At 44.0% G+C, this 14,200-nt stretch overlaps 1 protein-coding gene across 2 annotated transcripts; it reads left to right on the top strand.

The window, feature by feature from the left end:
- The first annotated feature begins 778 nt into the window (after positions 1–778).
- On the top strand, positions 779–13,608 carry LOC131128719 (uncharacterized). 2 transcript variants are annotated; one of them, XM_058071826.1, is made up of 3 exons: positions 779–1,418; positions 3,030–11,315; positions 13,052–13,608. In XM_058071826.1, the coding sequence occupies exons 1-2, from the start codon at positions 1,254–1,256 to the stop codon at positions 10,293–10,295; spliced, it is 7,431 nt and encodes a 2,476-aa protein (XP_057927809.1). In that variant the 5' UTR covers positions 779–1,253; the 3' UTR covers positions 10,296–11,315; positions 13,052–13,608. The 2 variants fall into 2 exon arrangements, with proteins under 2 accessions (XP_057927809.1, XP_057927808.1); XM_058071825.1 differs by lacking the exon at positions 13,052–13,608 and adding an exon at positions 11,791–12,147.
- Positions 13,609–14,200: the final 592 nt, after the last annotated feature.

The raw sequence follows: 14,200 nt of genomic DNA, 5'->3' as shown, positions 1-14,200 counted from the left end.
ACGTCATGTTACAAAAACAAAGTAAAACCAAGCAAAACACGGCGTACACACAAAGAGAGCGCGGTTAAAAGCTTCACTTTTCCGGTTCGATGGTCCGTTACCTGTTAAAGTATGTTCGCCCAACGAACCATGTTAGCTGAGCAATTTGGTGGCTAGCAAACATAGCTAAAGTTAGCTTACGAACAGAATAGCGGTGACATTAAAAAACAACACCCAGCGTATTTGAAGGAAGACGAGGTCGCTATTAGTTTAATAGCCGCGAATGGGGCACGTCATGACGGTCTACGTCACCAAGCTTAAGCGCTGGACTTAAGCATTTATTTATGTAAGCGATTAAATGATTTTCAGAGGTTTTACTAAGTTAGTAAACTTTATTATTGTTATATTTAATAAGGCTCTGGGTCATTTTCTGAGTGTAGTATTTTGTACATCATTCTAATCGGTCAGATCCTTTCGACAACCATTTGTTTACGTTTTATTCTGAAGCAGTGCGTTGCGGTGTGTGGAATGCATTGGAACATTTTGGGTGCCGTCTGGTAACGCCAGTTCCAACGAGGCAAGATATCCGAAAACATCACCACTGTGCCGGGTAGCAAGTGGATGATGTAGTCGAGATCCGCAATCATCTTGAGGAGAAGCTGGCAGCAATGTTGGCCGCCGTAGCCAAAACTATTGCCACCAAGGTGTATGAGCAGCAACTGTGGAGGTGTCGCTCCCGTTTGCAGCTTCTGGTGTATAAAAGGCACCAGATGCTCCCACCTCCTGCCGCCTTGTCCATGCCAGGTGACTTGGCAAGGGAGCCCGAAATTGGGGTCCCGCCGATATCGCCTGACGTGTCTTTCCAGCCGGGTCACAATGGAGCTGCCGATGAGCCACAACGTTGTCCTCTGAGTCCTGTTCATCGTTATGGCGATAGTCGCACTTCCGCTTATTTATACAGTGAGCACGCAATGCCATTGGTTAGTTTTCCCTCCGTTCGTCCACGTAAACATTGTTTGGTTTAATGCGCCCAATTTCAAATTACATTCATTCCGCCAATAGCTGATCGATTGACAGGTGAGTGAGGCACGATTGGTCAATTTAAAAAATATTGACCCGCCCAACTTTCACATTACATTCAATCAGACGATCGCTGATAGGTTGTTTGTTTGGTGACTTACGATTGGTCATTTATCCAAAGGCGGAGCCTGACAGGTTGGTTTTGTGAGCTACGATTGGTCAGTTCTTCCACGGTGTGGTGCATGGTGCTATAAATGCTGCTTCGCGTGCCCGCTCCCCCCCCTTTCTGCTCGAGCGAACAGAAAACTTTTCGAGAGAACGCTTTTTGCATTGCCTCAGACAAAGACAAAGACAAAGGACCTACATTCGACGGAAACTGCAGTTTGCCATTGTGTTGGACTTCATCTGCTGACATAGAGGTGAGTTTTTTTAAATAGACTTAGTAAACTGAAATATATTCATTTGTAAGAATGAGCACCATCGCAGGAATGCACGTCCGGTTGGAGCTTAACTCCATTTTGTTTTTTCTTCGGCTTTTTCTCCACATGTGTATAATTTTATGTATTTGTATGTTGTCGTTGGTGCCGCCGCAAGGTAACTGCATGTTTGGGATACACTAACGGTCAGAACTTAACTCAATATAGCTCAAGTTATATTCGGTGGTGCTGCACGTAGGCCGCTTGTTCAGGATACACGAACGGTCGGAGCTTAACGCTGTATAGCTAAAATTATATTCGTTGTTGCCGCACCTTAAACGAGCCGTTAGCGGGCAAATTGGCGGCACTGATGACAAAGGCCCCGAAATGGCGGCGTCGTAAATGGCGTCGTTGATGCCACAGGCCCCAAAATGGCGATCGCCCCCCCCCCCCCCGCGCGCCATCTTATCGCAGCGGGCGGGGAGAAAATAAATTCTCACGGAAGGTTTTCAACTTTTTTACCTGTTTTCTCTGTTTCCAATTATTTTAACCCCCGTCACTCATCTAAACCACTACCGCGTTGCGGAGGAGAAGACGCCCACCTTACGTTTTCTTCATTTTTCTTGTTTGCAATGATTAATCCGTCATTCATCCAAAGGGCCACACCCAAGTGTGCATGTGCCCACTCAAACGCACACAATATGAGGGGGGTGGGGGAAGATGGTGCTCTTGCAGTAAAACACACAGCTGGTGTTTATTTATTTGTTTTCTGCATAATAGTTGTATTTATTGACAAAGTTTGATTTATCATTTTATCTCTGTGTGGAGTTTGCATGTATTCTGTGCGTGTGTGTTTCTCTGTGTACCCCCTCCCCCACTGGCGACTCCAAATTGTCCATATGCATTAATGTGACTGTCAATGGTTGTCTCTGTGACCCATGCTTGGCTGGTGAGCAGTGTGTAGTCCACCTCTTGCCAGCTGGGGTAGGCTCCAGCATGCCCACGACCCTTGTGAGGATAAGCAGCACAGAAAATAAATGGATTTATTCATTCATTTTCTACCGCTGCTGCAGGAGCCTATCCCAGTTGTATTCAGGCGAGAGGCAGGTACATCCTGGTTGTCAACCAATCACAGGGCACATAGAGACAACCATTTATACTCACTTTCATTTGACCCCCACCCCACACACACACTCCATATTGTCTGTGGCCATGAATGTGACTTTGAATGGTTGTCTGTGTGCCCTGTGTTTTGCTGGTGACCAGGATGTAGTCCACCTCTCGCCTGAATATAGCTGGGGTAGGCTCCAGCATGCCCGCGACCCTTGTGAGGATAGGCAGTACGTAAAATGTATGGATATGTTCATTCATTTTCTGCTGCTGGAGTCTATCCCAGTTGTATTCGGGCGAGAGGAGGGGTACATCCTGGTTGTCAGCCAATCACAGGGCACGTATAGACAACCATTCACACCCACTTTCTTGCCTATGGACAATATGGCATTGCCAAAAAAAATCCCACGCACACACGGGGTAACCAGAGAGCATGGAAAAGAGCATTTAGAAGCTTAAGTACATGGCGTGTGAACTGACATTGATTTCATTGTTTTCTTTTAGATGCCACGAAAGAAGGGTTTCCGTATGCGACGCACACCCAAGGCTACCCAAGCTGTTGATTGTGCAGTTGCAACAAAAGGTAGGGAAGAAGTATCTTCACTGTCACCAGTGGAGGTACCAACAGGTGGGTTACAAAAGGTGGTCAAAGGGTCATTTCATCAAGGCAATACAAGGTTTAAGTATGCAGGAACACAGTGTATGGCGATTGCCTTTTGTGCCACTGCTTTACACAGTATTAAAAATGTCTTGTTGTGGGATACTGCTGATCTTGACATGGCTGTTGTTGAAGGCGATCAGTTGTATACCACTCTAAGGGAACGTCACGTAATTTGTCACCAATCCCACTTTTTGTGTGCCACAGAATTGCCTAAACAGGAGGTGATTGCTGGACACAAATTTGAGTTTTGTGTGAAGGATGATTATGCTTTAGGTGATGTCAATGTAGTTTCTGGCTATTATATTGAAAACGGGATTCATGTCACTTTGCATGATGCTTTGCACACAATGTTTGGCAAGTACAGCACATGCATTCTTACAGTCTGTCAAAGTAGTTGTGCCATAATTTGTGATGCTGGTCAGTATTGTCTGGTGGATTCGCACTCGCGCAGCTGTAATGGCATGGTGTGCAGTGATGGAACCAGTGTTGTTCTGTGTTTTGGTGGTCTTGGTGCCCTTGCTAATCACATTAGCAATTTGGCTGCAGGGTTTGGAGGAGCAGAGAAACTTTTTGAAATAGCTGGTGTTGTTGTGACTGTTGTGGCTGACAGGAAACGTCACTTGGAGATGATGACTGGTGATGATGGCAAAAAGTTTAAAATGGCTGACATTTCTAGTACATGTGCATCTGATGTTGAGGTCATCAGTGTTGTTACCACACAGCATGCCTTTTGTCCAATGCTTCAAAATGACTCCAAAGATGTGTGCCAACTTTTGAATATAGATTGTGAAGTCAAAACTGTGCCTGTCAATTTGCGTGTTGGACCCTTGGGAGCTCCCTGTAAAAAGGAGAGCATTGTTGCTGACGGCAACTGTTTTTTCCGTGCCATATCACAAGCGGTGAGTGGCACACAGAAAAATCACAGAAAAATTAGACTCCATGTGGTTAAACATACGGAAAACCACTGTGAAGATTATGAGAAGCTTCTCAGGAGTGAGTACAATTGTTTGACAGAGTATATTAGTGTTTCCAAAATGAAATATGTCAATAGCTGGGCAACTGAGGTGGAAATTCAGGCTGCAGCGGATAGTTTAGGAATAAATATCTTTACTTTTTACGGTGGTCATTGGTTGAGATATAGTTCAACGTCAGAATCCAGTCGTGGGATTTATTTGGACAACTCGAGTGGTAATCACTATGAGTGTGTGACATGTGTCAATGAGGGTCAGTTAGGAAGTTGCTTTGGCATTTGTCAGAATGGTACATCTCAGGTCAGTCAGTATGGTACCAGGTCACATCGGCATCAAGTAATTAGCGCTGATAGTGAAGTAGCAGTTGGTTTGAATGATGTTGTTGAAACAGGCAAAGAAAAACATCAGTCCATGGTTCCACGTGTAAGCCCGTCCAAATATCTAAAAAGGAAAAGGGCCCTGGACAACAGATGTAAATATGTCGCTGACATGAGCATAAGGGAGACAAAGAAGGTAATGACTATGAAGAATTACAGAGAACAAGCAGTCTTTAGGCAGAGAAAGAAGACGAGGAGTGTTGAAAAGTATAGAAATGATGTCATTCATAAAAATAGAGTTAAAACATCTAGCATCTATAAGTATAGGAATGACAGCTTGCATCGGGACAGGGTCAAGATGTATAGTGCGAGTAAGTATAGAAGTGACAGCTTGCATCGGGCCAGGGTCATTATGCAGGGCGTCAAAAAATATAAAATTGATACAAGGCACCGGGCCAGTGTCAAACTAGCCAGTATGAAGAAATATCACAGTAATTTAGAACGCAAAATGCGTGTCATTGCAGATGTGAAGGCACGAAGGCATGCTGCAAAGTTGCGAGAGGAAGAATTTGATGTTGTTGTTGAGAATTTTTTAGAGAAAGTGAAGAATGGGCCCCAGTTTGTCTGCTGTGTGTGCCATAGGTTGATGTTTAAACATCAGGTCCTGCAGTGTCACAGAGAGCATTACAGCAAAAGTGCAAGTGCTTCTCTTGTGAACACGTGCATTAATGAGGATTATTTGCACAAATGTAGTGCAGAGTGCACGGTGCCTTGTTTGTTGTTGGAGTCTGGTAGAGGGCAGCTGTGGGTTTGCTACACTTGCCATTACAAGATTAGCAAAGGGGAATTCCCACCTGAATGTGTGGCAAATAATTTGGGGGTGGACCCGATTCCTCCTGAGCTGGCTTGCTTAAACAGCTTAGAGCAACACTTAATTGCACTAAATATCCCCTTCATGAAAATGCTAGCTTTGCCTAAAGGGGGGCAAAATGGTGTCCATGGGCCTGTGACTTGTGTTCCGGCCAATGTTGTAGAAACGACAAATTTGTTGCCACGGTCCAATATGGAAGGCTCTATGCTCCGTGTCAAACTCAAAAGGAAGCTGACTTACAAAGGACACTACGAGTACCATTTTGTTGACAGCATGCACATTCGTGAAGCCTTGAGGTATCTGAAAGAGTCTAATGTGCATTATGAAGATATAGAGTACAACGAGGAGTGGGTCAATGACTTTTGTAGGGAACCTGATGCCTCTCAGGTGGAGGACAGTGTTCCTGCAGTAGATGTCACACCGCCTCTAGATGCAGAAGATGAGCTTCTTCATGATAGACAGCAACACTGCATGTTTCAGGACACATGTTTAATGCCAGTTGACATTGGTCAGGAAGCGCTAGATCAGTATTATGACAATATATTGAATGTGGCTCCGGCAGAAGGCAATAATCCTGTGAGGTTGCTTTCTGACCATTCGAATGAAGCTAAATGTTTCCCAGTGTTGTTTCCACGCGGCCGTTTCACGTTTCATGACACTCGACAATATAGGCTGACGGCGTCGCGATATTTCAATAATCGTATCATGCATGCTGATAAGCGGTTTGGGCAGAATGTGGAATACATATTCTATGCTCAGTACTTGTGTGAACTTGTGCAGGTGGTGTCGAGCATTTCCATTGCTTTACGCAAAGGAATTGCTGGTTTGGTGGCAAAAATGGCCAAGGATTTGTTGACCAACGATGAGTCGTTAAAGACATTGTTGGAATGTGACCAGGGCTATCGTTTTCTGAAGCCCATCAGAGGTACTCCAGCCTTTTGGCAGAGTACGCAGCGCGATATTTTGGCTTGTGTGCGTCAGCTTGGTGTTCCCACGTGGTTTTGCTCTTTTTCGTCTGCTGATTTACGGTGGCAAAACTTGGTAGACTGTGTTTTGAGGCAAGAGGGTAGAACGCAAACGGCTGCAGAGTTGGAGTGGGCTGACAGGTGTGATTTGTTGAGACGGAATCCTGTGACTGCTGCACGGATGTTTGATTTCCGGTGGCATGTCTTTCTCAGAGAGGTGATAATGTCTTCGAGCCAACCGATTGGCAAAGTTGTAGACTATTTTTACCGGGTGGAATTTCAGCAGCGTGGTTCCCCGCATGTACATTGTTTGTTCTGGGTCGAGAATGCCCCACGTATTGAAGTGAACTCAGATGAAGAAGTCACAAAGTTTATTGATAGATATGTTACTTGTGAATTGCAGCCACAGGATGAAGGATTGACAGAGACAGTGTCTTCCGTACAGCAGCATTCTAAGAGACACTCTAAAACGTGCAAAAAGAAAAACACAGTGTGTCGTTTCGGTTTTCCCAAACCTGTGTCAGGACGAACATTTATTAGCCATCAGTTTGACGGACAGGGACAAAAAACATGCACTTGTCAGGTTAGCCAATCAACCGGTGTTAAAACATGCACATGTCCAAAAGCATCCCAAAATGCCGTAAACATGAAAGCAGAAGAGGCGTCGGAAATCATAAAATCCATTAAAACAGCCCTGGCTGACGAGAACCACGCATATCAAAGCGTGGAACATTTGTTCCATAGTCTCGGTATAACACAAAATACTTTTGAGGCCGCACATCGCCGCTTGGGTCGTCGTACGGAAGTCATAATGAAGCGTCAAATCAATGAGGTTTGGATCAATCCATACAGCAAACCTCTGCTTAAATGCTGGAATGCTAATATGGACATCCAGTATGTCGTTGATGCGTATGCGTGCGTGGTTTATATAATCTCGTATATTTCCAAAGCTGAGAGGGAGATTGGATTGCTGCTGAGTAATGCCCAGAAAGAAGCATCCAAACAGGCAAACGTCAGTGCCAAAGAGGCCTTAAAAAGTCTTGGCAGTGTGTACCTGCACAATAGAGACGTGTGTGCACAAGAGGCCGTTTACCGGGTGACAAATATGCATCTTAAGGAATGCTCGCGCAAAGTAGTTTTTGTTCCAACAGGGGACAATGTGGTCAAAATGAGTTTGCCTGTGAGTGTTTTGCGTCAAAAAGCTTCATCGGCCGAATTAACAACGGAAGACATGTGGATGACCAGCATTGTCGACCGTTATAAAAACAGACCAAACGACGACACGTTTAATGACATGTGCTTGGCACAATTTGCTTCGGAATACCGCATCATTAGCAAAAACGAAAGGTCGGCATCCAAAATAGAACTTAAAAACAACTACGGACATGTGACAAAACGTACACGGACCAAACCTGCCGTCGTACGCTCTGCGCGCTTTTCAGAAACCAAAAACCCAGAGTTGTATTATCGTAGCCTTTTGCAGTTGTATCTGCCATACCGGGTGGATTTGCAGTTAAGACCTGCCAACTGCCCAACATTTGAAGAATTTTATGACAATGGTGCGGTCCGATTAAATGATGGGTCGATGCATTCTGTTCGATCCATAGTGGAAACAAATAAACAACATTTCGACAGCGGCGGGGATGAACTGGACAGCATCCAAAGATCTATTGATCACAGCGGTGTTGCTGAGGATGCGTGGTGTCTGCTGTGTCCAGAGCAAGAATTGGAAAGGCTACAATGCGAAGAAGAACGCCGGAAAAAACAACAGTTGGTCGAAGAAGAGGCAGAAGTAATACCTGACTTGGCAAATGAAAATAGAACCGCTCTAAACTTACAAAAGCAAAAGTCAATGAGTCGAAATGATGGCTTGGCATTAATCCGCTCCCTAAATAATACTCAAATGGACATTTTTTACAAAATTAGACAGTGGTGCCTTGATAAAGTAGGTGGGAGAAAACCCGAGCCTTTACACTTATTCATCACAGGTGGTGCCGGGACAGGAAAAAGCCACCTAATTAAAGCCATCCAATATGAGGCTACCAGGTTGTTGTCAACAATGTGTCGGCAACCGGACAATATTTCTGTCTGTCTAGCTGCACCAACAGGGATTGCTGCTTACAATTTGAATGCCACAACAATACACAGCACATTGAGCATCGGCAAGGATACCCGTTTGCCTTACACACCACTGGGTGAGGAAACGGTGAATTCCTTGCGTGCCAAGTTCGCGGACCTCCAAATTTTGATTATCGATGAAATATCGATGGTTGATCACAAGTTGTTGACGTACATTCATGGTAGGCTCCGACAAATTAAGCAAACCGGTGACTATGCTGCATTTGGCAACGTCAGCATCATCGCAGTCGGTGATTTTTACCAGTTACCGCCAGTCAAAGGAAAGCCTCTTTATGTCGAAGACGCCACTTTCAACTTGTGGACAAATCTTTTCAGTGTTGTCGAACTGACAACGATAGTCCGGCAAAAAGATAATCAGTTTGCAGCATTGCTAAATAGACTCCGCAAACATCCAAAAGGCGCGGCGTTGTTGGAAACAGACATAGAACTTTTGAAACAGCGCGAAACGGGTGAGGTCAGCTCCGCGTTACATGTGTTTCCAACCAATCAACAAGTAAACGAATACAATCTAAAACAGCTTTTCAGGATCTGTCCGGAGTACACGACGATAAAAGCTGAGGATTTCAGCCAAAACAAAAAATCCGGTAAATTAGAAAGAAAAGTAGGGCACCACAGCAAAGTTTACAACACGTGTTTAGAGGAAACTCTGCACATCGCTAAAGATGCACGTGTAATGCTTTGCAAACACATTGATATTGAGGACGGCTTAGTTAACAGGGTTAGTGGCACTGTCTCTGATGTTCTTTTCCAAAAGGATGACACATTTCCGAGTAAGATCTATATAAAGTTTGATGATGCCAAAGTAGGTCAACAAAGGCGCGCACAAACTGCTGAGTCTGTCACGCTAAAAGACAGTACATTTATTCTGCCAGAGGAAGAAAAAGTAACTAAAAGTGGTGGCATGCGTCGCCAGTTCCCTCTGAAGCTCGCTTGGGCTTGCACGGTACATAAAGTCCAGGGTGTTACCGTGAGCAATGTAGTTGTGTCTCTAGACAGGGTGTTTTCCGCAGGGCAGGCGTATGTTGCATTGAGTCGGGTCACAGCTTTAGACGGTTTGATTATTGAAAAGTTTAATGCCGAAAAGATTTACTGTAATGATGCCATTAAGAATGCTGTAGGTAGGATGCCAGCATTTTTGACAGAAAGTGAACCAACACAAACAAATGTACAACCACCACATTTCACAATTTATTTGATGAATGTCCAAAATTTGACAAAACATGCGTCAGATTTGGCAGCATGTACACAGCACCTGCAGCCTAACTGCATCGCTGTGACAGAAACGTGGCTGCCAACGGCATGTACACCCAGCAGTGTAACCATTCCTGGGTATCATTTCCATAGCCAACCACGATGTTTGTCTTACTCCAGCAGTAACCCTGCTTTGGTAGAATTACAAGGGCAACAGCATGGCGGAGTTGGCATGTACATTGCAGACCACCTGCACTGTAGTGTTGTCTCCGCCCCAAACTTCAACTTGGAAGTTTTACTGGTGAACTGCTCCTCACCCAGTGTGTTAATAGCAGTTGTGTATCGACCACCCTCCTATCCAATGGCGTTGTTTCAAGGTCACCTTGGCACGCTGCTGGATTGGTTGCACCAGAAGTACGCCAGCATTGTCATACTGGGAGATTTTAATGAAAATTTGTTAAAATCTTCCACTATCAGCACATTCATGGCTAGGAAAGGGTTCTGCCAGTCAGTCAAACATCCAACCACAGAAAAGGGTACACTAATTGACCATGTTTATGTCAAAACATCACACTTTGATGTAGAATCGGTTGTGATGCCCACTTATTTCAGTAACCATGAAGGGATTTTGTGCTCTTTTAAACACCAAATTTAAAATGCACACACACACTCCACTTCAGCATCTTATAGTGTGTAAAATAGGTTCAGGTTCGACCAGTGGACAATTTACAATCCACGAGTTTACTTGCCCACGAGAACGGTGGATTGTATTTGTCAATCACTGAATAAAAGTGAAACCACTGGCCAAAATTAAGATCCCAGTTTCTGTTTAGGATGGTAACTATTTTCCTTATTTGTCAAACCAGAAAATTAACATTGTACATATTGTAAACATGTACATTTTGTGAACATGTACATATTGTAAACATGTACATATTGTTAATATGTAAATATTGTAACCTCTGCATATATTTTAAATAGTATACATATTGGAAATATGTATATATGTATATATGTAAATAGTACCTGATGAAATGATCCCAGCGCTGCCTCACTCACCTGTCCTCTTGTCTTGATAGTTACCGCATGTCTGCCTTAAAATTAAATACTAAAGGGATTCAAACCTTTTTGAACACAAAGAGTTGATATTTTTCTAACCAGATTGTATTAGTCAATCACTGGCGCAAAATTCAACCACTGCCCAAAATTAAGATTCAAAGGGATTAAAACTATGGACTTTTCTGAACACATAGTTGGTATTTTTCTTACCAGTGGACAATTTACAATCCACGAGTTTACTCAACCACAAGAACGGTGGATTGTGTTTGTCAATCACTGATGAAAAAATACGCTTTTTCAGACACGGTAATGAAGACAATGAGGGCAATGTAAATATGTAAAAATGTAAATAATGTAAATATGTGAATACTGTGAATGGATATTGTGACTAACCTCTGCTCTTGTCTTTCTAGTTGCCGCCTGTCTTCAGTTCCACGCACATCATCTTTATATTAACATAGTAGCAGTAGAATAGCATAGAAGTAAAACTAATCCCATAAGTGCATCATACCAACTATTATAATAGCAATGTAGTCGTTTGCATGCATGTGAGGTTTCATCAACAGGACAAGACCCCTCTGACGGTGTGAGTGTCCTCTGACAACTGCTGCATGTGGTAAGATATGGAGCTGTTTTCACTATTCATATTGGTCAAATTCTGTTCATGTGTGAAACACTTGACTTTTTGCCACTTGACATTATACTCATGTGATTTCTCCCGATACGTAAACCGAGCTCCAGACCACAAGTTAAACTTTGCTTAGTAAATAAAATACATCTTGAAATGTTGCCAGTCACATAAAACATTTTCTTTTTGACCAAGTAGCTTTAATTAGCTGGACGTTGGAAACACCTCCACCATGCTAAATGGGACACAGAATCTTACATGAGTTTATGTTCTGCAGGGGAAAAATGTTAACCTGTTAACCAAAATGTATGGGGGCCTTGTGCTTGTGCTACTAAAATTATACATAGAATGCCATGGTACTTGTAGTAAAAAAAAACCTTCCTCATGCTGTCTTTGTTGACCTTTTTATATGATCATAGCAAGTTTACTAACGCATTTGTTTCACGCTTTGTCTGACCTGTAGTGAATGCTGGCTGCTTCCAGAGGAGGTCCCACCGTTGCACCTTGACATCCACTCATTGCTGACTGGAAAGGATACTGGTGATTCCGGGAACTGGTCATCATGGGACTGCAACTGCTGATCCTTTCCTCCACCCATTCTTAACCCTCTGTCCTTTCTTCACCACTGTCTACCTACCATCTCTCCGTCATCCCTCTCAACCCAACCGGTCGAGACAGAAGGCCGCCCCATAGAGCCTGGGTTCTGTCCAAGGTTTCTCAAAGAGTTTTTCCTTGCCTCCGTTGCCAAGTGCTTGTTTGTGTGGGGTTCAGTTGGTTCCCTCTCTCGAGCCTGTGATTCTAGAAAACTTCCATATGATGATTTGTATTGACACTATATGAAATAAATTGGCTTGACATAACTGATTTTGTCATTTCTGCATGTTTAGTATATAACCCCACACGTGTTCATTCATAGTTTAGACAATCTACAATGTCAACTCAGTCTCTGCTGCTATCCTGCAAAACACTCCACCCACTTGACCCTGGGTGGACCACAGAGATGCTTCACAGACCAAGGACCCAACCAGCAATCGTGATCGAGTCCACCATCATGGCACACAGGCTGCCCGCTAACCAACATTCATAAGCCAGTCCACCAGCACAGCATACTGGCTGCCCACTGATAAATTAGTGAAAATAGAAATGATACAAAATGCAATAATTTGTATATTCCAAAGCTTTCTGGCTACTTCGATATGTGTCACCTCCCCAAATAAAAGTAAGTAACCGTAAGATAAATTGTAGGATCACACTTGCTCCAACCCACTAACAACTGTTGTCTTGAGGAAAAAACACCTTATTGCCACTTTAATCCCCACTAATTTAATAAATAGGTGGACACCACTCCTTAAGGGGATTGGTTTTTACTGTACATGTAAGTTACATACTTCTCTCATGCACACACCAACAATTATGAAAAATGTCATGTCCAATTTATTAACTACATATAGTAGCCAGACCTCTTTGATGCAAATGTGCGCTGTTAAAGTAATTATTAAAAAATTACATTTGTGTGTATTTATACTTGCAATGTAAAATTGATGTTGATGAAAAATTGACTGTAAATGGTTGTCTATATGTGCCCTGCCATGGGCTGGGACCAGTCCAGGATGTACCCCACCTCTCATCGAAATATAGCTGGGATATAGATTTGTCCATAATTGACTGTGTCGCAGGGTGTTATGACATATATTGACAACTCTGCTTCACCGTCGCCGCGTCAGGGCCGGACGCCGCCTGCTTCTAGACTTTCTGCCGGAGCCCAGGTTCTACACCCAGGGCGCCCCCCTGAGGATGCCTACCTCGCGCTTGGTCAAGGGGGCCCGCCGGAGGGTGTTTACCACGACTGCCGACCCAACCATTCCCTCCATCACTTGGAGGGGTCTTGCTGGCCTGCCGCCCCGGCCGACTCCCTGAGGGGTCCGTCGGCGACCCACCTCCGGTCCCCCACCACCCATCGCTCTGACTTTGAACTGTTTCGGACGTCTGGGATCCGTCCTTGAGGGGGTGTACTGTCACGCTCTGTGTGGGTTTGCACGTGACATGTTGAGTTTGGGTTACCTTCTTGGGCTTTGGTTTCCGTTTTGGACACTTATTTTGTATTGGACTTCCTGTTTTGCCTCGTCTGCCTTCGTTGCCATGGCCACCCACACCTGTCCCTAATTTGTCCTCTATTTAGTTCAGGTGTGCGCTTCACCCTTTGTGGGATCATTGTTAGTTTGTCCGTCAGCTAGTTGAGTTGTGTTTTCTTCTGCTGCTATTATAGCTAAAATAAATATTATTTTACCTCCATTTGGTCCTGCTCTCTGCATCCTGGGGTCGCACCGCAACACAGACCGTGACACTGCCCAGATATTTATCCCGTATTTAGCTGGTTTGGAAGGCATGTATTGCCTAAATGGGCAGCGACCTCTGAATGCCACCAGCCTTTCATCCACTGTGATATTAGGGCCTGGATTACAGAGAAGTGGAAGCTGCTCTACCCACTTGTCCCCGACTGTCCTAATACCTGCCAGCTTGTCTCTCTCCTGTCTCCCAGCCAATGTTTCTTGATTATCAAATTGGATCACTCTGGAGAAAATGTGAAAAGTCTCCAGAGACATTGTGGCTCGAAATATAGTAGCTCTCTCTGCTTGTCGCTGCATCCCACAGACTTGCTGTCAATTCATCCTTTGACTCATCGACCCCAGCCAGGATGAGGAGCCCTAAATATGCATCTAAATGGGTTTTGTCCAACTCTTTCCACTTCTCCCCAAAAACATGCCTCATTTCTAGATTAGTCATTTCCAGAATGATTTTCTGTATTGAATTAGGCATGACCAGCTCAAAAGCTGACTTGATTTCAGTCACAGGTCCATTATCCACAACTGAAA

Source organism: Doryrhamphus excisus, chromosome 4 (genome assembly GCF_030265055.1).
Source record: "Doryrhamphus excisus isolate RoL2022-K1 chromosome 4, RoL_Dexc_1.0, whole genome shotgun sequence".
Taxonomy (NCBI): Eukaryota; Metazoa; Chordata; class Actinopteri; order Syngnathiformes; family Syngnathidae; genus Doryrhamphus; species Doryrhamphus excisus.
This window is presented reverse-complemented; position numbering and strand designations above follow the sequence as displayed.

What these genes read in the sequence shown, in the direction of transcription:
- LOC131128719 (XM_058071826.1), top strand. Translation starts at nt 1,254, where the DNA reads ATGCTGCTTCGCGTGCCCGCTCCCCCCCCTTTCTGCTCGAGCGAACAG. An exon ending in CTTCATCTGCTGACATAGAG is followed by an intron (nt 1,419 to 3,029) that starts GTGAGTTTTTTT and finishes GTTTTCTTTTAG; the next exon opens with ATGCCACGAAAGAAGGGTTT.